We start from the raw sequence: 25,978 nt of genomic DNA, 5'->3' as shown, positions 1-25,978 counted from the left end.
TTGGTAGACAGGGAAGTAGTTTTCTCTAAACATGAGTGCATTTTTAGTTATACCTTTAGTATTTGGTCTAAAATGTATACCAGAATAGGGAAAGTGGCAGTTGAGTTCAGCTTAATCATCTCATGTCTCAGTGTGTGGTGTCCATTTACAGAGTGGTAACAAATCCTTAAATTTTGAAGTAGATGGTCAAAGTAAGGCCCTTCCCTTAACAATGTAATTTTATAGTATGTATGCCGTCTTCAGTTACATGTTGTGTCCACAGGCGGGTTTGTAGAAATGAATTGGCTAATCTCATAAATATTGAGTCCAAGAAGCGGATCTGAATTGTTTTAAAGAAAGATGCCATTAAGATACTAAAGTGATCCTTCACTTCCTTCATGTGTTAGATAAATTTCTACTTGCATCCTCATGAAAATTGCATAGTAATTTCTATGGATAGTATGTCTTGTTTCATTTTTATGAATTAGTTGTAATTTGGAATCCAGTGACTTGTCTTGGGAAATTTTAGAGATTTTTCTGTGGAGGTGCCAGGCCTTTTTTAATAAAAGCACGTTGAGACCAACTTTCACTGCCTATATGGATCTGAAGAGGACATAACCGTTTTGCATAGATTTAAAAGAGAACACCATTCCCTTCAGTGTTGGCAAACCTATGGCACGGGTGCCACAGTGGGCTGTTATCACTGAAAGCTCTAGGGGCTGGGGATTTAGCTCAGTGGTTCCGCCGCCTGCCTCACAAGCACAAGGTCCTGAGTTTGATCCCCTTTGATCCCGTTACCAGAAAAAAAAAAATTCCTGAAAGCTCTAAAAGGTTCGCCATCACTGTACTAGATACTCTTCCTGCCAAACACCAGCCACTCCCTTTGAAGTAGCTGTTAGAGTCTTTCTACATCACCCCCTTTCAGTTCTACCTCCTACTGGTATCGAGCCTCTTCATCTCCCCTCATCCCACTCTTGCCTGGCCTTGGTGATGGGCTCCTCACTGGTCTTCCTGGACAGCAGTCACCACATGTTCTCCAGAACTATTCTATCATGTCCCAGGGTGACCAAGATGAGACCCAATATGGTGATATGGCTCCATTACATCTTGCCAAACTATTTTCCCTCCGTTCTCCCTCTTAGTGTTTGCAGTTCTTTAGGTTCAGAATGCAGCATCTCCTTTTGCTTTTCACTTTCAACCTGGTCTCTGCTCCCTGGCCTGTACAAGGTCAATCCTATTACTTTCTTCATAGTACTTTTCACCGAGACAACACGGTTATGCATGTTTGTAGTCTTTTTTTTTTTTTTGGTACAGGGGGATTGAACTCGGGTCCTTGTGCTTGTGAGGCAGGCGGTGGAACCACTGAGCTAAATCACCGGCCCTGTAGTCTCTTTTTAGAAGACTACAACCTCTGAGTGCAGGGATTTCATGTTTATACTGTACTGGCACAATAGATTCTCATTTGCTGAATGAATACCTAAGGCCCTTGCAGAGTTTGGGGAAGGCTTTAGCACTGTATAGCCTTCTGGAAGGGTTCCTAGTGTGTTTTTGAAGCTATACAAATTTCCGCAGAGTCTAGAGACAATTGGATACAGTTCAGGAACACAGGGTTGCAAGGATGGCTACTGCTGGCCACCTGGGTCCTATGCCATCAAAGAATGCCAGCCTGTTACTCTATGTTCCCAGTGTCTGTCCTGGACAGGGCGTTTAGTTACTGTGGTTTCTGCTTGGTTTTCATCCACATGCTTGATGATCACAGAAAACATTTATGTGGAATGGGCAGTTTTGGTAAGGAAAGTCTGGAGGGTTAGGAGGAGAAAAATGTGGTTCATTCATGTACATTTCTCAACAAAACTATCCATTTAGAGTTTCAGCCTGAGCTGAACTGGTTTCACCTGGAGGCGGGGGAAATTGAGTCCTGTACACCTGAACATGTCTGTCAGGGGTAGCAGGTGAAGAAATGCTTGGTAAACTCTACAACTCAGCTGATGCACAGAAAGACCCAATCATTTCTTTCTTTTTTTTTGGTACTGGGGATCGAACTTGTGTCCCTGTGCTTGCTGGGCAGGCGGCGGAACCACAGCTAAATCCCCGGCCCCAACCCAATTATTTCTAAAACTGCTCAGTGTCACCCGTAGGTAACTGAGGGAACACATCTGCGCAACAGCAGAAACCCTAAAGAATCGGTGCTGGAAATCTAAAAAGCAAATAAGACATGATGATTTGGAATGGATATGGGCTGTTTCTTTTGGTTTTGCTGGGGATCAAACCCAGGGTCTTGTTCATGCTAAGCCTGTGCTCTACCATTGAGCTATACCCCCAGCCCTGGCTTTTATCTCTTTGTGGTCTCATCATAAACACTTTTGTGTTACTATCATAGGAAGCAATAAATTAGTACTGAACCCCTTGACTCCTCAAAAGTCACTAGCTTGGGCTAGTTTTTTGCTATGACATCCTTTTTCTCCCCTGCTCTTCACCTCGGCTCAGAAGTGCCTGGAAGAGAGGACTGAAGAACTCGTGTGCAGAGTTCTAGAAGCCACCTGTGGGGAGGGTCAGTCCTGTTGGGCTGTGGGACAAACGGACAAGCAGAGGAAGGCCAGGAATCCCACCACTGGCAGGAGCCAGGCACAGCTGGGCCCTGGATGGCTCCCTACCTCGGAATGAAATTCTGTCTGTGGCCTTGAGGGGTATAATCCTGCTCCCTGCAGAAACCTAGCTTTGAGGTAATAACCACGTTTTAAAAAGGATCTTGCAGGGTTGGGTCAACAACTCTATTCCAGTCAAATCTCTGGCAGTGCTGTATTGATGGGTGAATCTTGGCACTGTGCTTAACCATCATATCACCTGAGAGTTGTTTGCAAACCTGTGAATCTATCTGGAGCATTTAGGGGCGCTTGTTTACATAGTTCTCTGGGCATCATCCCCGGAGATTCTAATTTGGAAGATCTGAGCCTGACTTCCAGGAACCTTTTGGCAAGTGCTCCAGTGGTTCTGATGTCTGTGAGACTTGGGAACCCTTGCAGCAGATGGGAAGGTGACACTGAAGCCCAGCAGAGTCCCCAGGGCTCAATATAAGCCCCTGGGGGAGCACCTTGCCTTCATCCCGCCAGATCAGAACAGGCTGAGGCAGAGGGTGCAGGGCCTGAGCCACCATCACTGTTTTCCCGAGGCACTAGCTGGGCCATCTTCTCAGGGCTGGTGGGTCCCGAGAAGGATATAAAGGAGGATAAAGGACCGTTTAAGGAAAGCTTTTATTGCAAATTCCATTCTGCATATTGATTTTTGGGAGAAAACACTGGAAATGCATCTTTCCTAAGAACAGGAATATAAATGGCAGCAAGGTACATTTTAGTTGCTACTGAAGAACTGGATTATTTTCAATCAGAATTTTAAAGTCACTGTCATTTAAGCACAGTACAGAATTGATTAAGGGTGTGATCTTGCAGAACGTTAACAGGAAAAGCATTTTTTTCTCTCTAGGAGATGGCACTATTTGGTATGATCAAATAGTGATGCCAAGACCTGATTTCTGAGCACCATTTCTCACCACTGGAGGGCCAATCAACAGGCTGATTGATAGAGAGGGTGCAAGCCCAGCCCATGGTCTGGTTGGGCATCCTGGTGGGCTCTACTTTGGCCCAGAGAAGGGTGTAAAGGCCTTGTCACTGCCTGCCATGCATGCTTCAATTTCCTCCACAGTGCGGGGCACGCAGGTGAGCAGCTCCATGCCACTGTCAGTCACCACGACGTCCTCCTCAATACGGACCTGGGTCAGACGGACAGATGCTTATCATGACTGAACTGCCCTCCTGTGCCACATCAATGGGCCCATCCTGCTCCAGCCTGACCCCTGCTGTGTGGGTAAAGCTTTCTGAGGAAATGATTGATAACCCACAATGACAGAAGAGCTTCGTTTCAAAGCTTCTGTGGCTGACTGCCTACAGCAGAGGGGCGAACCTATGGCATGTGTGCTGTGGGCTGTTTGTATCACTGAAAGTTCTAAAAGGTTTTCCCTCACTGGGCTAGAGGAAGGCTCCTCACATGGCCATTTGGTTGTGTCACCTGCTCGCCCTGTCCTTGTCAGGTGGATGGGAGCCCCTTGAGTGAGCAGGGATTTTGGAGAATCTGTCTTTTCCTACTGAGGGGTGAGGCACCTGGCCGATGACTGACCACATGAAGGGGGAGGCCATTTTCAAGTGAGGAAGTCAAGACTGTCCCTCCTCCACCAGGTCCTCTGTCCTGAGACAAAGGTGATGAGCAGAAGCAGTGGGGTGGTGGATATTCTGGGAGCAAGAATGTGGGGTCCATGGACACTCACCCCACCAAAACTGCGAAAACGCTGCAGGACCTCCTGGTTAAAGAAGCAGGCTTGGGCCTGGTTAGCCAGGGCCTCGTCCAGAAGGTGGTCGATGAAGTAGATGCCTGGCTCCACAGTGAGCACCATGCCTGGCTCCAGCTGCCGGGCAGTGCGCAGGCTCCGAAGACCTGGCTCATCAATGCGCTCCACACCCTGTGGGGAGAGGAAAGGTGGCAGACCCAAGTGACAGCCACTGGGCTGGCTGCAAGGGGGCCACTCACGGCCTCATTGGAGGACAGCCAGACATGAGGGTTGGCTCCAGCCTTGTGGGCTCTGTGGTGATGGAGTCTCCAGCCGGACTCACCCCCACTGTGCTGGGCCACAGGCACTTCTGATAAGACCCCTGGATTTTGAATGTTCCTGGCCTTGGTTACCCTCAGAACTGCCTTCAGGAATGCTCTGATGTGCACACAGCCAGAGCAAGCTGCCCTGGTGGGCCCATGGGGCTGACTGGGTGTCCAGCTGTTGTTACCCAGGCCCAGGGAATGGCAGTAGCCAAACCAAGGAGATAACAACAGCAAGAACAAGAACAACAAATCAAAATAAAAACCAAAACAAAAAAAATCCTCTTAAGGAGGTTATGAGGCTTTCTGGGACAGCATTTTTCCTTCCAGGAGGCTCACTTGGAAACTGGCTCCAGAAGTGCTGGTTCTGCCTCCCCCAAGCCCTTTCCCAGATTCTCCATGTGACATGTGACCAATCTGGGAAGAGGGACAGGTGTTGTCATCAGGATGGGCCTGCCAGCACCAGCACTGGCCCGTAAGTACCTGCGTGTACATGGCTGGTGGTGTGACTCCCAGAGGAGCTCTCTGTGCCCTAGAGCTGGGCCCTGGGAAATGGTCCCTGGCCCTTGACGAATCAACATAGTGACAGCTCCTTTCCCTCCTCCCCCAGTGCACAACCCAGCCTGGGCCTCTCACACAGACACATCTAACAGGACTTCAGCCTGGGCTGAGGGCAGGTAGTACCCAAGACACCTGCAGGAGTGTCCTTGCCTTTCTCAGGTCCCATGTGGCCCACACCCAGGGCCTCTGTGCTGGTGGGCAGCAAGCAAGCTTTCTGGTCAGGATCTGAGTTTGCCCTGCCCCGCCTGTAGCTCCCCCTAGGATGCTCAGCTGCTGAAGATCGAGCTGTCATTTCTGACTGTTTGGGGGCCAGGAACATCAGACTTCAATTAGTGGTTCACATAAGGTAACCAGAAACAGGCTGGCTCGGCCTCCAAGGCTGGGCACAGCGGGGAAGGCTATGCCTGTGATTCCACTAGGGCAGGGACAGCCACCCTGACGTGGTGTGAGCAGGCCAGGATGGAGGCAGTGAAGGGAACCAAGGTACCATGGCCCCTGGTGGGTCACACTCTGGGCATGGATGTCTGGCTGGTGTGGTTCCAGCCCCACAGCACTTGCTCTGGGCTGCGGAGCTGGAGGCTGCGCAGAAGGCAAAGGGAGGCAGGAGGCACAGTGCTCCTTAATTGAAGGTCCCATCTGGAATAACAGCCTGGGCTCAGGTGAGGTGACTGGTGAGGAGCAGGGCCTACCTCCCCCGCTAGAGTCAGGCTGTGAGAGCTGAGGGCCCTGGGTCTCGGTTCCAGAAATTTCTTGCTCTGCCACCCGAAGCTTGTGCCTACCCCTTGGCATTCTCTTCCTGTCCCCTTCATGCTATACCCTAAGTGCCTGTCCCCTTCTCTCCACCCGATGGCTGTCAAAGGCAGCGGCCTGACAAGGTCATGTTTTTCTTCCCAGTCGCCCTTTCCTGCCTGCGGATCCACACCAAGCTGCTTTGCAGGTGTGCAGGAGAGGCAGGTTTGTAGAAGCATGGAGTCTTGCTTCCCTCCACCCAGAAATGTGTGGGACCACCCTTCCAGCCGGGGTTGGGGGAGAATGGAAAGGATCCCAGGGCTATAGAGGATATGCCTGTCCCAGCCCATGGAGCACAGCATTAGCTCTAAGTGCTGTTGGGGAGGCCCACCAAGAACAGGCCACAGGGGCAGGCGTGTCTGGGAGGCCAGCCCAACCGAGAGAGCAGGCTGAGGATGAAGGGTTGGGGCCATAAAGGGGAGAGCAGAAGCCCCCTGCCCCAGGTATGCCAGCCTTGCTGGGGATGCCCACACCATGCCCATGCCCGCCTCAGCCTGGGCAGAGGGTTCTCTGAGGCCTCCACTTTTACTGGGCTCTGACAGAGAAGACCCAGATGTGTCTGTAGGCCTGAAATAAAACAAATGACTTATAGGAAAAGCCATATTTTTTCCACAGTGTTTATCTGTCAGAAGAATAGGCTCTGTGAGCACAAAGGGCTGCTTACTGGAAAAGATGAAAACAGTTTGCTGCCAATTTTCTTTGGTGGAAAAAAAGTGCTTTGGCGACTAATGAATAATGAACCTCAGCTAACAATGTCTGGAAAGCCCTGCTCTTGGCTCTCTGCACACAATGGGATGGACAGAAATTAGGAAATTAAAACTGATTTTGTTTCTGCAAATTTAACTGTTTACACTTGAGGAAAAAAATAATTGAATAATAATGCTTCTCTTGAGCAACTTTTTCCCCCCCAAAAAAATCACTTAGTGCTTTCAAAATATCCTGCAGCCAATAGGCCAAGCCTAGTCTTGGCTAACTGGCTGGTGGGTCCCAGGGTGTGCACCGATTGCACAATCAGCCCCCTGCATGGTGGGCGCCAGGCTAGGCACAGGAATGGCTCACCCCTGCTGCAGGGGCCCAGAGGGACTGTAGCACCTGCCCAGCAGGGGCCTCCTGTGAGCCCTCAAGCACCCACTGGGTGGTCCTAAGAGGGGGAAGGGAAGGCTTGTCTGGAGACGCCCTCCTCTCCTGCCAGACGTCCTAAGAGTATCTGAGGGCAAAGGCAGGCTGCAGGGCCACAGGTGTGCTGGCCCAGGGGACTGTGAGGCAGAGGGCACACCACCCAGGGAACAGCAGCAAAGTGTCTGCTGCCAAGCTCCTGAGGGCTGAGGCGGACCTGGATGAAGCCACATGCAGGAGGACTTGAACGGTGCAGTGTACCTTCATCACTAAGACCCAGCTTCAGCCTCATACCCTGCGGAGACCCCATGCGCTGGAAGGGCCCCGTGTACACCTTCTGGGTAGGGACCACACCCAGCACTCACTGCAGGAAAGCTCAGGCATCCACTCTCACCTTGACCAGGGGCCTTGAAGAGGGCAAGCCAGGACTCTGCTTCCTCTCCTCTCCCCTGTGCATCCCAGAGAACTCCATCCCTTCTGTCCAGCTATGTCCCCCTCTCTCCCAGAGCCCCACTCTGCCCCAGCGACACCAGGCCCAGCAAGGGTCCACCTGCCAACGTCTCCACACTGACCTGAGGGTAGCCTCCCACGTCGTGCACATCAAGGCCCAGGAAGTGGCCAAGCCCGTGAGGCATGAACACGGCTCCCATGTGGGCCTGGACCATGGCATCCACGCTGCCACTCAGGATGCCAATGCGGGTGAGCTCCTCCAAGTGGATGCGGTTGGCCAGGCGGTGCATGTCAGGCCACCAGACACCTATGGCTCAAAGGAAGGCTTCTTCAGCAAGGGTAGGGAGAGACGAAGCCCTCACACAAGCTGAGGCAAGGGGGCCTCAATTCAGGGGTGAGGGTGACACACACCCTGGGGCCAAGGGCGGTGTGGCCCAGGGTCCTGCACTTTCCCAGTCAAAGCTCTTGACCTCAATACTCTCTGTTGCCCATTCTGCCTCAGGAGCAGGCTCCTGCCACTCACGGCCAGGGACTCAGGCCAGCTCTACTCTCCAGCCCCTGCCACCTCAGACCATGATTTATACCTGGCCGGAGGTACAGGCCCTTGAGCGGATGGTGGGACTACAACCTGGCCGGTTCCCAGGGTGGGGCTGAACCCATACCCCAGGGATGCAGGTAGTAAAAGATCGAGAAAGGAAAGAGAGGACCGAGCTCTCACTGCAATTATCCACCCCAGCCTGCAAGGCTTTGTTCTGGGGGCTGGAATCTAGCTACCAGGTGCCTCCAGGTACTACTGGCTTGGGCCTGGGGCCAGACATGGGCATGCAGAGATTGTGGCTGGCTCAGTTTGCACCACTGATGATGGAGCCAGGACAGGAGCTTTCTCTGATGGTTGAAGTTCCAGAAATGGAGACTCAGTAACTGAAGGCCCAGCTCAGCTACGCACCAATGGCCTAGGCAAGGTCCCCCACCTCTCTTAAGCCTCAGAGGTTGCCTCTTTCAGAGCTGCAACGTTGGCCCCAAAGCTGGCTATTGAGCTTCTGATATCTGTAAGGGGCTGATCTATCACTTATGATGAACCAGAGCCTAGTTTCAACACTTTATGGTCACTGTGCTTGGGGGTGGTGATGGTAGTGATATGGAACAAGCCAAGCCTTCCCTACGAGCCTAGGGGGCCGGCCTGGATAACCCCACCTCACCGTGCCCCACCTCCACCTTATCCTCCTTCCCTTCCATGGGAGACCCTGTGCTGCCTCGTCCTTGGGGGTCTCAGTATCCTGGAGACCTTGGCCAGCTACTCTCTCCACTGACACCTCCCAGTCTGAAACTATCTCCTAAGCAGATCCACATACTTGCTTTTCCTGTGTCCCCCCTGCCCCAGGCCTAGCAGAGTGAGTGCCCTTCAGCCCTGCTCTTGCTCAGAGGCTCAGGTTCTACAAGCCCCCAAACAGCTCTGCAAATCCGGCTCCAACTAGCAGACCTGGGCTGAGGGGCCTCCTGGGTGGTGGCCGACACCCCAGCCTCAGCTCAACTCATCTCTCGCAGATGGGCCTTCTCCACAGGAGTAGGGAGTCCCAGGAAATGGAGCCTGCTTTCCAACCCAGCTAATTTCAGAAGTCATGCTGCAGTCGGGCGTGGTGGCGCACGCCTGTAGTCCCAGCATTTGGAAAGCTGAGGCAGGAGGATCACCGAGAGTTTGAGGCCAGCCTGGCTACATAGTGAGTCCAAGGCCAGCTTGAACTACTGTACATAGTGAGTGGTGCTGCAGGCTTGGCCGGACTTCAGTGGAGGGTGGGAAGCAGGTATAAATCATGCTCTGAGGTGGCAGCCCAGCTCCCGCTCACATGTGTGGCCCAGGCAGTCCCCATGGCGCCACCAGTCTTCCTCGCCTGAGCACCCTCGGGAAAGGCCTTGCGCACAGCTCTCTTGGCTGTGAGTGGGGAGTTACTGCCTGTGTGTGGTTAGGGTTGTGACAGTGATTAACCCTTCAGCAACTTGGCCTCTGTGTCTGGCATGCATGGTGGTTACGACACCCGCAGGCAGGACTGGGTCCCCAAAGTGTGTGAAGGTTACCATCCTTGGGCTAGACTGGGAGATGGGCACAATCTGGAGAGCCTCCCTGACTGCCTATGTCCGGCCTGTGGTGGGCAAGGCACACTCTGACTCCTGGGCTCCCGTTCTGGCTGCCCATTGACAGCCATAGGTCTGAGCCCACAGGTCTGAGCCAAGAGGCATTCCTGACCTGAGCCTGCCCATACCAGGGGCGCTACCCTGGGGAGCACACTGCAGAACCTGGGCACAGGCTGCCTGGCACTTCCTCCCACATCCCACCAGCACCAAGTCTTGCCCTGGAGTCCCTGAAACATCTCTCAAACCTGGGTCCTGCCTCAGAATCTCTGCCCACTCTCCTCCCCTTGACTGTATCCTCCATCCTGCTTGTGAGACTGTCCTAGGACAAAGCCCAGGTTCCTTGGCTGGCCTCCATCTCAAGCCTGATCCCTCACCCACTGCTCAGCAGGACGGCCAGCCAGAGGCCACCTGAGAGGTGGCACTTCTTGTGCTTTCTACCTGCTGTTCCCTTGGCTGAGACCATCTCTCCAAGCCCTCACTCCTCTTGTGTTGGGCTCTTGTTGAGGCACCTTCTCTAGGAAGCCCTCTCTGACTGCCTCTTCCTGTAACCTCTCCACCTGGCCCAGCACCCTGAGAGGTGGGACTTGTGCCCTGCTCCCTGCCCGGTGCCCAGCACATGCTTGGTAAATCTGAGGAGCAGAAGCCTTGGCCTCCCTCGTGACTCTTCTAGCCAGTGCTGTTACACTGTGGCCCAGGATTCAGGTGTGCCCGTCAGCCTGCTCCTCTGCGTTCTTGGATTCCAGGGTGGGCAGGGTTAGTGTCACACCATCTGCCTCGGGGAACTGCTGGACTCAGAGAAACAGGAGCTTCGGGTGCCTAGGCCCCTGGATGTGTTTAGAGCAGCTCCAGGTTACTGGCTGGCCATCTGTGTCCACCTGGCCCCCTCAGGCGGCACTCTCTCCCATGCCTGACCACACTGTGGGGCCTGGCCTGGCTTCTCAGAGCCTCAGCAGCAGCATCCATCACAGCCTCAAGGCTTCCAGCCCAGAGCGTGACAGCCCCGGGAGGCTCCCAGGCCTAAGCCAAGCTGGGAAGGCCCTGCGTGCTGCATCCTCAGAGCCACTTCCAGACAAAGAGCTCACTTCATCCTTGGACAATGGCCCTCGAGGGACGGATGCTGAGCCAGGCCTTGGGGGTACAGGAGGAAAGGCTCAGGGCGTGGGTCTCAGGGCAGGCCTCGGAGGCAGCAGGGAGCTGCCTGGCAGGCCAAGCTGGTGTGGGGGATGACAGCCTCCAGCTCAGCCCACTTTATATCCTGTGCTGCACAAGGGCAAGGAGCGGCGTCCATTCAAGCTGCAGGCTACTCGGTGCTGTGGAAGCCTCGCTGTGAGGTTTTCCCCACATCCCAGCATGGAACTTTTGCCCACCATCCTGATACCCAGCAGGAGGGGTAGACATAGGGCCCAAAACAGCCCTTCCTGTTCCAGCTCCTGCCACAGAGGGCACTGTGGTTAGGTGACACGAGGTCCCTGTACCTGTCTGCCTAATCCCCTATCTTCCTGGCCATGTCTAAGGATGAGGCCCAGAAGAAAGGACAGCCAATTGGTCTCACTCCTGCCCATCTGAAAGGGAGGCAGAGCCAGGAAACATGCCCCTCCCTCAACCCTAGGTCCACAGAAGACATATTCCTATAGCACCACCCTGAATGTCCTGCCCCTACCTGGTCACCCTCTGGCTTTTTTACCCTCAGGCACATTCTGGGGCAAGGACACTCCCAGGCAATGACTAACTCTCCTCTGACTTCCTGTGGTGGCACTGCCCCCATAAGTACCAAGGACTCAGGCCAGGGACAGGGCCAGGAGAGCTGACATTGCACAAAAGGACACAGAGCTATGCAGGGTAACAGGTATCATTCACAAGGCTTGGATACAGCTGCTTTTACACACGGTGATACGAGTAGAGGCTCCAGGGCAGGGCTCTGGGGAGAGCACAGGAGCCAGGTCAGGAGGTGAGAGGCAGCACTCAAGACAGGAGGGAGGGCGAGCTGGGTGGGCCAGGGAGACTGCATACTGGAGGTTTGGTGGCACAAGGCCTGGGTGCTCACCGGCGATGAAGGCGGGGACCTCCCTGCTGGTCACATGGTGGCTGATGGGGCTGGGAATCTCCCTGACTAGAGCAGGTTTGCTGCTTACAGGGACAGCCTCGAAGCTGTGGCTTGCTCACACATCTGGCTCAGGAAGCCCCTGCTGGGCTCAGGACATCCCTCTGCAGCAGCACGTTCCCTCCTCCCCTCACTGAAGCTGTGGGCCCATCAGTGCTTTCTGGTGCCAGGAGACAGGGAGGGCAGGGGGCACTGATGCCCAAACCATGTAAACTTGGATCCACTCAACCAGAAGCAATGCTTGGCCATGGCCGCCTATGGATGGCATTCTCCCAAGTACCCACCTTCCCATGGACTGATGCCCATCAGTGTCTACTGTCTGGGCCAGCTCAGCCCTCTTTCCTGCCCTGAGTCTGAGTGACAATGAGGAATGCTTCCCCTCCGGTCCCAGGATGTTTCTGGGGAGCCAGGGCCTGCATTCCTCAAGCCCCCAAGGCTGTATCCGCAAGGGTCCATGTGTATTCTGATAGCTGATTTCTGCCTCTCCTCTGGGCATCACTGTGTGACTTCCTGCTTGTTTTTATTTATTCTTCCCTGGAAGGTCACAGGAAGCAGTCAGGCAGTCTCAGCAGGGTGTTTGTCTTGGCCTACGACTTGAACCCACAAACTGGGGTCATATCCACTGGGACAGGCAAGGGGCTGACCCGGCCATAGCTGCCTTGATGCTAAGGGGAGGCAATTTGCCTCCATTTGGAAAGTAGTTCTGTGGGCACAGGACTCCACCCCCCAGGCTGGGCCTACACTGTGTGACCCAGATGGAGTCACATCTTGCCCTTAGGAACCTTCAGTGTATCACAGTCTGGCAGCAGGGGGAGCAGAGTGTGCATGTGGGGTATGGTGGGGGCTCTGTTCCACCCCCTCATACAAGGGATCCTCAAGGCCCACCATGTCTGCTAGGTGGAAAAACCCAGAGCTGGGACAGAGAGGGACTTAGAGGAGGCCTGGTCTGTAAGGACCAGCTCAGCTGAGCTTAGCCTGGTGTCTCCAGAGTCCCCTGGCTGGGCCTGAGGCCTGTGGCTGCTCCAACAGTGGCATAGCTAGGCAGGCCTCAGGATAGGGGATCAGGTGGGTGCTGGCACTCAGCCCTGGGTCCTTTTCAGCATGAAATGGGAGGGGCCCTGGGGACTAGAACTGTGGGCCTGGCTTCTTTCTCGACAGAACTAGAGTTGCTGAGCGGGGCCACTGTGCTGCCCAGGACACCAATGGTGGGGGTGCCATCTGCTCAGACCTCACCAGGCTTTCCTACAACCACTGACTGACCACCAACAGTCAGCCTAGGGTGAGAGGTAAGCAGCTCCAAGGACTAGAACCCTGGAGCTCTGTGGTGACACAGAGCCTGGGGAGAGGATGTCTTTCCAAACCTCCCTGCCTGCTGAACATCCAGCCAAACAACAGTTCCAACCCCACCTGCCTCCATGTGTCTGAACCTCACTACGAGGCCTGGTTCCTCCTGCCTGGTCTCCAGTGTGAAGCGTGGCCGACAATCAGGTGTCCTGATGGCAGGCTTGGGGCTGATTACAGACCCTGGAGGAAGACACCACACCCCACCTTCTCCCGCCAAACCCTCTGCCGTTGGAAACAATGATCATTTCAGTGATTGATGGTGCTCAAAACTGAGCAAAAGAAGCATTCATCTGTGGCATACAGACATGGAGAGATGCATTCCTTGTGTGACTACTCCTTGAATCCCACAGGTTAAAGACTAAAAAGAACAAAGAGGGGCACAGTGAGCATGCTCTCCAACTCTCCATGCCCCCGGCACCTTGTTCACTGACTTCACCAGCATGTGCAAATCCAGGTTCTTACCTGCCCGTGCCACTCTGCATGAGTCTACCTTCCCGCAACAGCTGTCCTGGAGAAGCACTCAGAGGTGCTGCTGCTTTTTAAACCGGCAATTTTGCCCCAGATCCTGCCCCTTCCGCAGCCACTACCCCAGGCAGGCCTGCCATGCTGTCAGCCTCTTCCCTCAGCTCATTTTCTTGCAAGTTTTCCTTCTTTTTTCTCCTTTCAAGGAGTACCTGAGTTCCCGCCCCTGGACTGTTGTCTGTATAGCTCTTGTCCTGCTGGTTAAGTGAGAATGTAGGCCATGGGCTCAGACCTGGTGGTGGCCCCAAGGTTCCCCCAAAGCTCCTTAAAATGACCGGTGCTGAGTCCCCTCCGGAACAGCACTTGGCCCTGCGATCACGGCTGTAGGTCATCCCAACAATGGGCTATGGGGCCACAGAAGACAGTTTGTCCAAATGCTGAGCCAGCAAGTTTAGGTCTGCAAGAGGCCACTTCCTGGGGTTATTACAGTTCTGGGACTCGGATCATTTTCTTCTTTTTTTAAAATCAAAGTTTCATGGAGGCATTCAAATCTGACCTACAGTCCCTCATTTAGGAACTCCAAGTCCAGATTTCAGACCTGTCACAACCAGGACCCAGAGGGCTCCAAAACCTCCACTTATCCTCCGTGGGACACAGGAGAGGGTTTGGTGTCGCCAGCTCTCTGCTGGCCCTTAACAAAGGCAGTTGCCAGTATCCAGAGCCGGCTGAGCCCACCCTGGAATAGAGAGGCCTGAGGGGTGGAGCATGGCACACGGGGGGGGGGGGGTGTCCCTGAGTCTGGGCCTGCATTCTGCGCTTTACTGTGCTATCTTCTGTTGCAGTGACCTCCTTGTGCAACCCGGTCCCCCGTGGCCTGACCTGCCCCTACCTAGAGAAGCCTGGGGGCTGCTTTAAGGGCTGTCCTACTTTTCTGGGAGCCTGCATATCACAGGAAGGAGGTGCAAAGCCATGGCTGGAGGGAACAGGGGCTGAGGATGGGACCACGACCTGTGCCAGCATCAGGTGCTTTCTGCCTCGAGCTGGGGGTAGAAGAAAGCCAGAAATTCACCACTACTGCTGCAGATCCTGAACTTCCATGCCATTTCACTTGGCTCTGGCTCCACCCCAGACCTCCTTGTCCCACCTCTGTGGATTTGTGAAAGAACCAATGACCTAACCTAACCAGATACCATTAGTTGCTTACAACCAAAGCTGCAGAAGCTGGAGCCTCAGTGGATGGCTGTGTCTGAGGTGCAGTCCAATCACCAGGTCAGGGTGGAAGAGGGGCAGGGAAAGCCTGTCCCCACTGCAGGATGGAGTCTGACTGCAGTCATCTGTCCCCAGAGGGCCTGGCCTAGCAGGTAACTGGCACTTGCTGGCCAGGAATCCAAGGCCTGCAGGGTGGGCTGTTTTGAAGGCCTACAGGCCTGGAAGCAAGAACATGACAAGGCCACATTCCTAAATTCTCTCCCTTAGGCAAAGGGGACAAGTCAGGGCTCCCCTGTCACTGCTGGTAAAGTATTCTGTAATTGTTCTGTTAGTTAGAGAAGAGACCACAACTCCATATAAAATTGGCCAACTAGGGGTTAACTAGGTAACTATCCTTTGTAAAATGTACCTGAGTACCCATGACAACTTCTGTCATCTGTCACCAAAGGAACATAACGGACTCAGAAAGTCCTGCCAAAACTCTTTGCTCTTCCCCTCCTCCACTGCTCTGCTTTGTGTAAATCCTCCTTGCTATATCCCCAGGGAAACTCCAATGGAATTAAGCTTCATAGACGTAAAAAGAGGTATATAAAAAAGTGCAAACTTCTATTCAGGGCTCTTGAGACTGACAGGAGTCACTCGCTGAGCTGCTGGCATTAAAAGCCACTTTTTGCTCCTGTCTTTATGTTAAGAGTGGTCTGTCTGGTGTCCTCAAGGTTTCCTGCTTCAAAAGAGCCACACAGCAGATCTGAAGTTTGATTTAGCAGGTCCCGGATGTCACCCCTGCAAGGGATATGGGAAGCTGGGGGCTCATCAGGAAGGAGCATGGCCAGTGACAACTGAAGTAGGGACAGATCAAGGACCTGAGGGTCATAGAAAGAATGCCAGAAAGTCAGCCTTGGTGGGTGGCTGCTGTTTCCCCTCCAGAGGACTGGGCCTGTGAGCCATGGCTGCCATGCAGTGGGGCATCAAGCTAGACCAGTGGGGACTCTGTACACTGCCTGGAGACGTGGGGGGCAGGTGGAGGCTCTACACTGAGGCTGGAGGGACAGGCAGGACACGTCAGCCAAGACCAGCTGATATGAGAAAGAATGAGAAGCCCTGGTCTAAACTCAACACCACTGCAACAGGGACAGTGGCCACTACAGAGCATGAACATGTGCCAGCAACATTCAGGTTCTTTTCATGGCTCAGCTTGATCGATGCACAGACAAGGAAACAGCCAGTCAGGGAAGAGCTTGCTGTCCAAGGCCATAGAGCTGCTGAGCAGGGCCAGAACCTGCTCCAGTGTCTAATCAGATAACAGTGTCCAGAGCTAGTAAGGTCCTCCCTGAAGCAGACTCCGCTTTGGGACCGGACAGGGAACATGTTGACGTCCCAGTGACCAGTGTGGGTGGTCAGAAAGAGGTGGCCAGATGGGACATGAGGTGACTTTGGGCTGAGCTCCCAGATTCCAGGCTCCTGTTCCTGATTGGTGGTCAGCCATATTTCATAGGAGTAACCCTGAGGACTGGATGCCACCCGCATCTTACTGGGTACATATTGGGGTGGGGGGGCAGATGCAAATCACACAGTGTGGGACCTGCTTCCTGCAGGTGCCTGGCACAGAGCTTCCCCTTCTTCCCCATGCTGGGTGGGTCCTCCTCAGCAGGACCCCCGCCCCTTCCCTCACCTGGCTTCATAGCACTCATGACAGCACGGCAGCTCCGCAGTACCGCCTCGTAGATAGCCTTTTGGTCCTCGGTGAACTTGCCGTTGGCAGGAAAGGAGCAGGTGATGTCCGAGGCAAAGCAATAATATTCACCACCCATGTCAAACAGGCTGCAGGGAGATAGGGCATGAGGTGGAAAAGTGCTCATGGGTGCCACTGTCCCCCCTACTTCTGCCCAGGAGGCAAGGGCAGCTTGCCTTGATCTGGATGCAGCAGGGCGCTGAGGCTACCTCATCTCGAGATGTGATCAATGTGGCAGCTCTATCATAGCGCTCCAGAGACACCCACTGCCATCCTGGGAGAACTCTGCCCCCAGGAAAATGGCAGTCCAGGGCTCAGCCTGAGAGGACAGGCTGCTTCCATGGCCTGGCCACAGTAGGTTCACTTGTGGGGACTCACTTAGAAAATTGGGAGGGATGAATATGTCCCTGGGCCCCCATGTGCCATCTTGCCCCCATGTGAGAGAGCCAACAGCTCCCCAGGTCTACGCCACATCCAGTGCAGTTAAAGCAATGCTCATGGCGGGGAGGAAAGGAGGAAAGAGTTGGCGGGGGCCTTGTCTGGACACGAGACACCTGCCTAGAGGAGACAGGCTGAGCTGCATCACAGGCTTGGCCTGGGGTGAGGGGGTGGTCTGTGTGGAAACTTGGCAGGTGGGAGGTGCCTGTGACTCTGTTCTTGCTCAGGGCGCCCCCTGCCTGACACTCTCCCTCTCCCCACTGGGGTGGGATGGACTTGTCCTGCTAGGGCCTGAGGGAAAGGCAGGGAGGAAGTGTCAGAGGATGGTCTCTTATCCAGCAGGGCTTTCATGGGGTCCCAGCCAGATAGGAGTGCTGCCTGACCCCTCACCTTGTCTGCCTGGCACCTCTTGATCCCCAGGTGGCTGAGCAGGGCAGAGAGGATGTGGAACATAAGGAGGATGTGCAGTGGGGGACAACAGGAGAGGCCCAGGAATTGGAAGCCACAAGCCAGGGAGGGCAGCACGGTGGTGGGACCAATGTCAGGTCTGATGAGTCAGGAGGATGATAGTGGAGCCATCCCTCTGGAGATCCGTGACCTGGGCCCTGGTACAGCAGGGCCTGCACAAAGGGCCATGGGGCCCTCTCTGGTCAAGGGCAGATAAGGATCCTGCCTTGCTCTCTCTCTGAGGTGGAAGAAGTCAGGACATGTGAAGGGCTGCTGGGTCCAGGCCTGGCTCCCTGGAGTGCACAGAAGGACCCCTGCGGCATGAGGTCACACACGTGGGTAAGGGCTGGCCTGGATAAAAGCAAGGGGGTTCATAGCTCTCCCCCGCAGCACCCTAGGAGCTGCTGACAACCAGCACAGCCGGGGCTACCCCCTTACCCTGCCATTTCATGGGGTCATGGGCAAGTCACTGCTGCCGAGAAAACTGACTAAGGGATATCAGTCTAGTTAGTGCCTGGCACATGCCTTCAGGGCCAGGTGACCACAGTGGCAGGCATGGCCAAAGAAGTGGGAGCTGTTCCCCTGTGCTGGCTGAGCCCAGCTTCTGTTTGGTGTTTGGCTCCATCCTGGGTTTCCCATGGGGGCCCATCTGCAGTCACACAAATCCTGGCAAATGGGAGCCCAGGTCCCTGCTGTGGCTTCCTTTACGAGGACTTCTCACCCAAATCCAGCTCTAATGGTAACCCCAGACATTCCAGAAGCCACCTGTGTCCAGGCCTTTGGGGGCCCTGTTGTGTGGGACAGAGCAGGGGGTGGGACCCCTGGCCCTGAGCATGCATGCAGCAAGTAGTCAGGCCACATGGCCTGCCAGGCAGCACCAGCTACCCCATAGAAGCAGATTTTTAAAGGCAAAGCTTAAATGGTCATGATCCCTGGGCACTTTGCTGGAATCCAAAGTCCTCAGCCGGGCACTTTTTAATCTCCTATCTTTTCTGATTGCAAAACACCATAAACAGTGTCAACAGTGCAAAAAGCACAGGTAACACCTCCCGTGATTCTCAGGGGGTAGAGCAGAGCCTCCACTAGCATGGCAGTGAACTTAGGGTTGGGTCAAAGTCTCTGAGGGGATCCTACCTAGAGCCGACCCAGGGGCACCTGGGCCTCACTTGAGGGTGACCCACCCTGGCCTAATCATACAGAACAAATAAGCGGACACCCTGACAGAGGCCCCTGATGCAATGGCTGTCGGCACCAACAGTTGCCTATAGGTTTACTTCTGTGTGGGGCACACTTCAGCCCTCAACTGAAGGGAAATGAGGTTCTGAACCCTGGTTCAGCAAAGCCCAGAGCTGGGAGGTGGGGTAAGCACCCCAGAGCCCACAAATGAGCTCTCTTGTCCTGGCTGTGGCATTTATCCATCAGGACCTCAGTTTTCCCACTTGGAAAATGGGATCACTACCATCACTGGTAGGTTTGTGTCCTTTGGGGACAGAGCTGCATGGGGCTCTGGCCTATTTTGCTCAGGAGCACAGAACATTTTCATTTGGAGTCAACAAAGAAAAATGGTTTGCAGTTTGTTGGTTTAGAACATCCAAGAGTGGCCTGGGCAGATGGGACAGAGCCAGGGGTGTGGGGGACACAGATTCCTGGGAGGTGCCACATCAGAGGATGACCTGCACGCAGTCCTCTGGGGCACAGAGTTCTACTGAACTGTGCTGATCTAAGAGAAAAACAGAAATTAAACTATTTAAGAAACCAGGAAGCCCACAAGAGCACACCAAATGCCGGAATCTTCGAGAACAGTTAAAAACAAGACTTCAGTGCAGACCAGACTCTAAACCGAGTCCTACAAATCCTCCTCTATAAAACAGAAAGTGTGTGGGATGATGGGTACTTGGATTTCCTCCGTCAGCCTGGCTTTATTTTCTAGCTTTTAGAAGATTCAACTGTAATTTTTGTTTAAAACCATCCACTTTCTGGAGAGGGAAGTGCACAGCCCCATCCTACCCTGCGATGCTCAGGCACGGGGTTGGAGTCTATTTTTATGCTCTCAGTTCCCTATCTTTTTCTTTTTCTGCCTTTTTTTTTTTTTTAATCCCCCAGAGTTTCTACACACATAAGTGATTCAGATTCAAGCCATTCTGGAATCCAGGGATGACAGCCATCTCTTTTATAAATCATCTCCCTTTTCCTCCTCTGACCACTTTATCCTCCAAATGCAAAACGACGATGGAGAATTCGATCATACTTGGCTCAACTGAGAATGAAGGGTCCCTCCTTCCTGGCTGCCTGGGGACACCCACCAGAGACACTACCATTGTTGGCTGAGTGAATCTGTGTGATAATCTGAGACATCTGGGGAGAGATTACACATCTCCAAGCAATATGCTGGCGTCTCATCCTTCACATGTGTCTCTATGGCTGCGTTTCTGGCCGGGATGAAACGCCCTATCTTCTGCTGGCTCTTTTTGGGCAGCTTCAGACCTGGGCTACCTGCCACTACTGGCCCACCCAGACCCTCCCTGGGCCCTGCTGCAGGGACCAGCCACCCCACAGGCGGAAGAGCTCTGAGGGAAAGACTGTAGTGTTCATACAAAGGCCACTTTGTACTCGGCTTGTAGCTTCATTTTCCTCTCCTGAGTTGGCACAGCTCTTGGCTACTTCCCACCCAAGACTCATCTTACACACGCATGTGTTCAGCACTGCAGGAGTGGTGCAGACCTGCCCCAGTCTGTGTCCCAGGCCAGGCTGGGGGGTTTCTGAGCAGGAGGAAGCTCTTGCTTCCTCAGACCTCAGCAGGAGATAGGAAGAAGGGTTCATGGGATATTTTCTGTGTGTCTGGCTGTTGTAGCAGGCAGGCTGGCCTTACAGACGCAGCAGTGAGCATCAGTCTCCTTGGCACAGGCTAGCTGCTTGCTCTCAGCTCCTAGCCAGGCCTTCTGGCCACTGCAAGCCTCAGTATGGCCAGCAAGGGCAAGAATCATCCCTTGGGGTCCTCGAGGTTTTCCAAAGCCACAGGCTGACCCACCCAGTGAACCTCTCCTCACAGCCTTCAGGTCAGGGCTCCTGCAGGGGCCATGGCAGACAGGAATGGCTCCCATGCAAGCAGCCCAGGCCACTAGCAGCTTTCTGTCCCCAGGCCTAGAGCGAGCAATGCCTGTGCACAAGCTGACAAGAGCAACCATGTGCTGGCAGCCTCCTGTATCTGGAGAGAATAGGTTATTATGTTGAGATCCATGTGGGACCAAGACCCCAGGAAGAGAATCACAGAGCAGTTTGCCTGGGAGGGGACAGTCACCTCTAAAGCACTGTGGGCCAGGGCCTGGCATCAGGGCAGTGGCTATTGTGGATCAGGGAGGCAGGCAGTAAGTGTCATGTGCAAAGCACATGCTTCATTTCACTTTTTTGGTGGCCAGTGTCTCATGATGTCCATGAGCACCCGGAATGTCTAGACTAGTGCTTCTTAGACTGTGGGTTGTGATGTCAACTGAGTGGGTGTGCCACAGAGCACTGACAATCTAAAGAGAGCAGAGAGAAAGCATGTGGGGAGGGTGCCCAGTGATAGCCAGGGCACATCTATGAGCACGAGTCCTGGTTGGAATGTCAAGGGTGCTTCTGAGACGGAACCCTGGAGGTCATGGCTCAGACAGATAGCTGCTGGGCAGGGCTGTGCCTTCCAGAGAGTTCTGTTGCACCAAAGACAGGGTTGTTCTTAAAACCGTGAAATACTTGGGATGGGGGTCCCTGGTGACAAGCAAGAGACCTTCTGAGGAAACAGCAAGGTGGGGAGGGGTTCTGGGTTGAACCTGGCAGTGGGGAGCAGACCTGGGGCAACAGTCATACTATAAAGCTAACCAAGGCACCGGCAGCAGGTAGAGTAGAGCTTGGAGGCTCCCCTTTCCCGGCCCCTCTGTTAGCAGTCAAAGAACCCAGGCACAGACTTGGCCCTCTGGGGGCCACAGGATACAGACGCCAGACAATCAGGAGAGGGCAGAACTGCCCCATCCCAGCCTGCAGGGCCCAAATGATGCCAAGGGGATCGCTGAAGCCATGGGTGAGTAGACACCCCCAGCAGGCAGGGCTGAGGGGTTGGCACATCTGTGACAGAGACAGCCATGCAGAGGAGAGTTCTGCTGTCACCATAGATCAGAGATTGTGACCTATGTACATGCAGCAGGAGTAGAAGCACATGCCAGTCACAATCCAGGGTGCTTTCAGGCAGTGTCTTCAGGTAAAATCAGTAGGCCTTGCTTTCTTTCCTTATCTATCCATCCATCCATCCATCCATCCCTCCCTCCCTCCCTTCTTTCCTCCCTCCCGCCTTCCTTCCTTCCTTTTTAGTTTTTTTGAGACAGTGTCATGCTTTGTAGGTCAGGTTGACCTTGAACTATGTAGCCCAGGCTGGCCTCAATTCATAGCGATCCTCCTGCTTCAGCCTCCCAAGTGCTGGGATTACTGGCATGTACCATCATGCCCTGTTCTAGAAGCCCTTATTGTTCTAGGTAAAAATTGAGCTTTAGTGATCATGAGAATTATCCCTACCTCTGCTGGTCAGCTAGGGCTTCTGGTTGGCCATCATCAAGGCAAGGAGACAGAGGAGGCCCTAGGACAGTGGTGGCCACCCTATGGCAGGTGTGCCACAGCAGGCTGTATCATTCAAAGGTCTAAAAGGTTCACCATCATTGCCCTGGGCCATAGCATGGAAAGAGGAGAGGACATCAGCAAACTGCTGACTGTGGGGCTGGCACAGGCCTCTTCTCCCTAGCTCGGGTGCAGGCCCACCTCCCATACACCACCGGCAGGCAACACAGTTCACCACTACCCACCCAGTGAAAGGCCCTGGCCAGGTTCTGAGACAACACTGCCCTCTTCTGGCCAATGCTGGAAGACCCTGGTCGCCAGGAACCAGCCATATCCTGTCTACTGTGGACAGTCCAGGGCTGTGCATCTTGGACTTGTGCTCTAGAAGGCTCAGAAGGAGACCACAGCTCCCAATCCTGCTACCTGATCTGATGGTGGGAGAGGCAAGAGATGGCAAGGGAAGATGAATAGCCCAGCTGCTTTCCACAGTAGAGCCCACTGCAGGTACATCTTGCGCCTCTTCCCATTTCTGCCCTGTGGGCTTGAGCCCATCTAGAGGTCAGGCAAGGTAAGGAGCTGCAAGCGTCCTGCACAAAATAACCCAGGTGCAGTTTGCTGGTCCTTAGAGCCTCCATTTGCTTGGGGGCTCTGGTGTCCATAGCCCAAGCTGGCTATAGGAGGATGGGGCAGAGCACAGGGGCTCGTGAGATGACTGAGTGGGGCTGGAAGTCCTAGCCACCGTGTGCTCACACCCACTTGCTCGGGTCAGGATGCAGCAGGGCCTCCTCAGAAGGGCTTTCGGTGACCCTGTTAGACACCATTCTTTGTGTGAACACATGGAAAGCATTAATGAGCACGCTTTTGTAACCCTATTTTAGAAGCTTGCTTGCTTTAAAAAGGAAAACAAAAGCAACTAATGGCTCTCTGGGACAGTGACCTGCTGGTGAGGTTCATGGGGAACCTCAGGGACACAGCCAGAAAGGGTTCTGGGAGCCACAGAAAAACCCCAGAGGCTTCCCAACTATACAAGGTCTCATGGCTCTGGACCAAGCCAAGGGAAGAGCCCCAAGAGTTAGAAGCCACAGCATGTTCCTGTTCCTTCCCTGGATCCCTGCAGAGCACCTGGAGTGGGACCTGTCCCTGAGAAACTGGGAGGGGCCCAGGTGCCACTGGCTTGGGATAAGGAATGGCCTTTGAATGCTCTTCTTAATTTCTGGCTGACAAGCCTGACCGGCAGTATGATCCAGTGTGTCCAATTTACAGGCCCTGGTGGGTGAGGACTGTGGCCCACAGAGGCTGACAATGGCCCATGGAGGCTGACAGTAGCCCACAGAGGCTCTGGTTAGGCTCCAGGGAAGAACCTGCTACTCTGAGGGCAAAGAGGTGGGAGTGGAGTGGTCAGCCTCAAGCCCCGCCTGGCCAGAGAAGATGATGTTGGGGCTGAAAACACAGAGCCAGAAGGCCATGTAACTCAAGAGCTGTGTGAGTAAACCAGGCCTACCAGGGACTGGCAAGTGGGCCTGGGGCCCAGGAGCACAAATTGGCCCCAGTCTGCCTGGCTCTGGTGGGAATAAATGGTGCTACAGCTCTGGCCATTCCAGGGCCCACACTGTGCCAGTCCTCCTCGGTGGTACTTTGCACTTACCCCTGAATCTCCCCAGAGTTGGGTGGCACATTACTAAGTAATGGACTGGAAAAGTAAGGCTCATAGGGGCAGCTGATCAGCCAGGGACAGGGAGGCAAGTATTTGGTCTGGAGACCCTCCAAGCCCAGGATCTTGCAGTACAGCCTCCCTCAATCTCTGTGTGTGTGTGTGTGTGTGTGTGTGCATGTGTGTGTGCGTGTGTGTACAGAGATCTGTTGGAGATGCTCACACCTGAAACTATGGAGGGAGGGAGGGACAGAAAGAACTGCCCTCCCCTCACCATTCCTCCTTCCCTTCTCCATTACTAAACATTAAAATATCTCTCAGGCATTTTTATTCAATTTCAATGTCAGACTGGGACCCAGAGCCCATCCCTGAGACTGGTGCCCATTTAGCTTTGTGAAAAATTCTGAGCTACATTTACCTTCTGGTTTCATACCTTGTGATGAAGTGCCGTGGCTTTTATGTTGGGATAACAGAGTGATTTATTATTTACCGAACGCAGCAGGCGCTCAGCAGATCAATTTCAATAAAACAATGGATTATAAATGCCGCCGGCAATCTGGCAGTAGCAGTAATCAACAAAACATGTTGTTCTAAATGCTGCATAATAAATTGACTATAATAAACTCATAATTATTCTACTGGCTACATTTCAAAGTTAGCACTAGCAAAACAAAATCACCAATTTGAGCTTGGCATGAATATCCATGGGCTTTCCAGGATGTCTACAGCTGCACCGGGAGACACAGGTGCCATGTGCTGCCCACGAGAGCCAAGGCTGCGGCACCGGGAGACACAGGTGGCATGTGCTGCCCATGAGAGCCAAGGCTACGGCACCTAGGCCAAGTGGAGGCCTGATGTGCAGAGCACCCTGGCCTGGACCCGGCCCTCTAGCTTTTCAAGAGATGAAGAGACCCTTTGGATGCATGAAAGGGGAGGGAAGAAGCAGCTGCTTCCCCTGCAAAGAGATGGGCTCAAGGAAGAGAGCAACATATGGCCACATGGCTCTGACATGGGGCTCTCCAGCCAGCCAGGCCACCCCCAGGACAGAGGGGACCTGCTGGTATGGGTGGCTTCTTCCTTGGGACTGGGCTCCTATGTGCTGTCCTCCCTGCCCAGCCAGAATGGGCCACTGGGTCAAAGAGCAGAAGATGAGAGTCCCCAAGGAGACTAGGTGGTTTCCCTGGGGCTACCCATGGTCCAGGTGGTGGCCCCATCCTCTCCTTCCCTGGTCTCCAACTAAGTCTGAGGCAGCCAGACCACTCCCCGAATCTCTCTGGCCCCACGCCCGAGCCTGGCACACTCCTGTGTCTCGGTTACTCTGCCACACACTGGGTGAGGCAGTGTGGGGTCAGGGTGAGTGATGGCGGAGACACACAGGAGGGTCCTGTCAGGGGCCCCATGTGCCTTTGGCCCCCAGCCTTCTAAGAGGGTGGCTGGGCTCCGCTCTGACTCCCTATGAGGCCCACTGCCCGGAGGCAGCCTTGCACAGCCCTGCAGACGAGGCACTGGCCCACAATTCCTAGGGCTTGGTGCAGCCTACAGGCCACACAGGCTCTGTGGAGTCAGTGCAGCCAGGCAGGCTGGGAGATGGACGCTGAGGCCTTGCCTGTGGTCAGGCAGGTGGCAGTGAGCAACAGTGCGACTGGGCTACCTCAAGGTTCCCTCTGGGCCTCACCCCTACAGGCTCCCAGGCCTGCCCTGCCAGCCGGGGCCCTGGGGAGAGGCCTCAGACAGGCACCTGTCCTCTTCACACACCCCTTCTGCCATTCTCTGCATGTAGTCTTGAGATGGATGTACTATCTCCACTCACAGATGAGTAAACTGAGGCTCAGAGGACAAAGGGGCTTTTCTTCCAGAAGGTTGAGCAGGGATCCTGCCAACAGTGTCCAAAGCCAGAACATCATGTCCAGCAACTGACCCTGGCTAGGCAGACTGTGGCCAGTCACAGTGCTGGGTGCCTTGTGGCAGGGAGGACCCTGGGATTGTGTGGGTTCCCAGGGGCAGCTCAGAACGTGGTATCTCTCTGGGCAGCTGCTTATCTGTTGGTCAGTGCATGCGCACTCACACCTCTCAATGGATGAGGGCAGGGCTGCCACAGGCTCTCCTACTGCTCCCTGTGGGAGGGCTGAGGTCCACCTGGGAAGGCCAGGGCCAGGCCACCACCAGAACTCCAGCTTGGGGAGTGAGTGCATGAGGCTGTAGGAGGAAGCCAAGAGCCACCTAGGCCCAGCCCACAATGTCCAAGAGCTAAACTCTGAAGAAGCTTCATTCAAGTGTACAGCAAAGGATGGAAAGGCACCAGAGAACCAAAGGGCAAGGCACCCTTTCTGCCAGTCAGAGGAGCCAA

General features: G+C 54.2%; 1 protein-coding gene across 1 annotated transcript in view; it reads right to left on the bottom strand.

Annotated features, from left to right (window-relative positions):
* Positions 1-3,211: 3,211 nt before the first annotated feature.
* Positions 3,212-25,978, bottom strand: part of Pepd (peptidase D) — a 121,774-nt gene continuing 99,007 nt past the window's right edge. The window contains exons 12-15 of the mRNA XM_004858914.3: positions 16,455-16,603; positions 7,659-7,843; positions 4,298-4,489; positions 3,212-3,745 (exon numbers count right to left, since the gene is read on the bottom strand). Of these exons, the coding sequence (XP_004858971.1) occupies positions 3,608-3,745; positions 4,298-4,489; positions 7,659-7,843; positions 16,455-16,603 (664 nt within the window). The 3' untranslated portion in view covers positions 3,212-3,607. The remainder of the gene's footprint in view (positions 3,746-4,297; positions 4,490-7,658; positions 7,844-16,454; positions 16,604-25,978) is intronic.

The sequence above is a fragment of the Heterocephalus glaber genome, unplaced genomic scaffold, assembly GCF_053883595.1.
Source record: "Heterocephalus glaber isolate CG9 unplaced genomic scaffold, H.glaber_assembly_v1.0 deba00001561, whole genome shotgun sequence".
Lineage (NCBI taxonomy): Eukaryota > Metazoa > Chordata > Mammalia > Rodentia > Bathyergidae > Heterocephalus > Heterocephalus glaber.
This window is presented reverse-complemented; position numbering and strand designations above follow the sequence as displayed.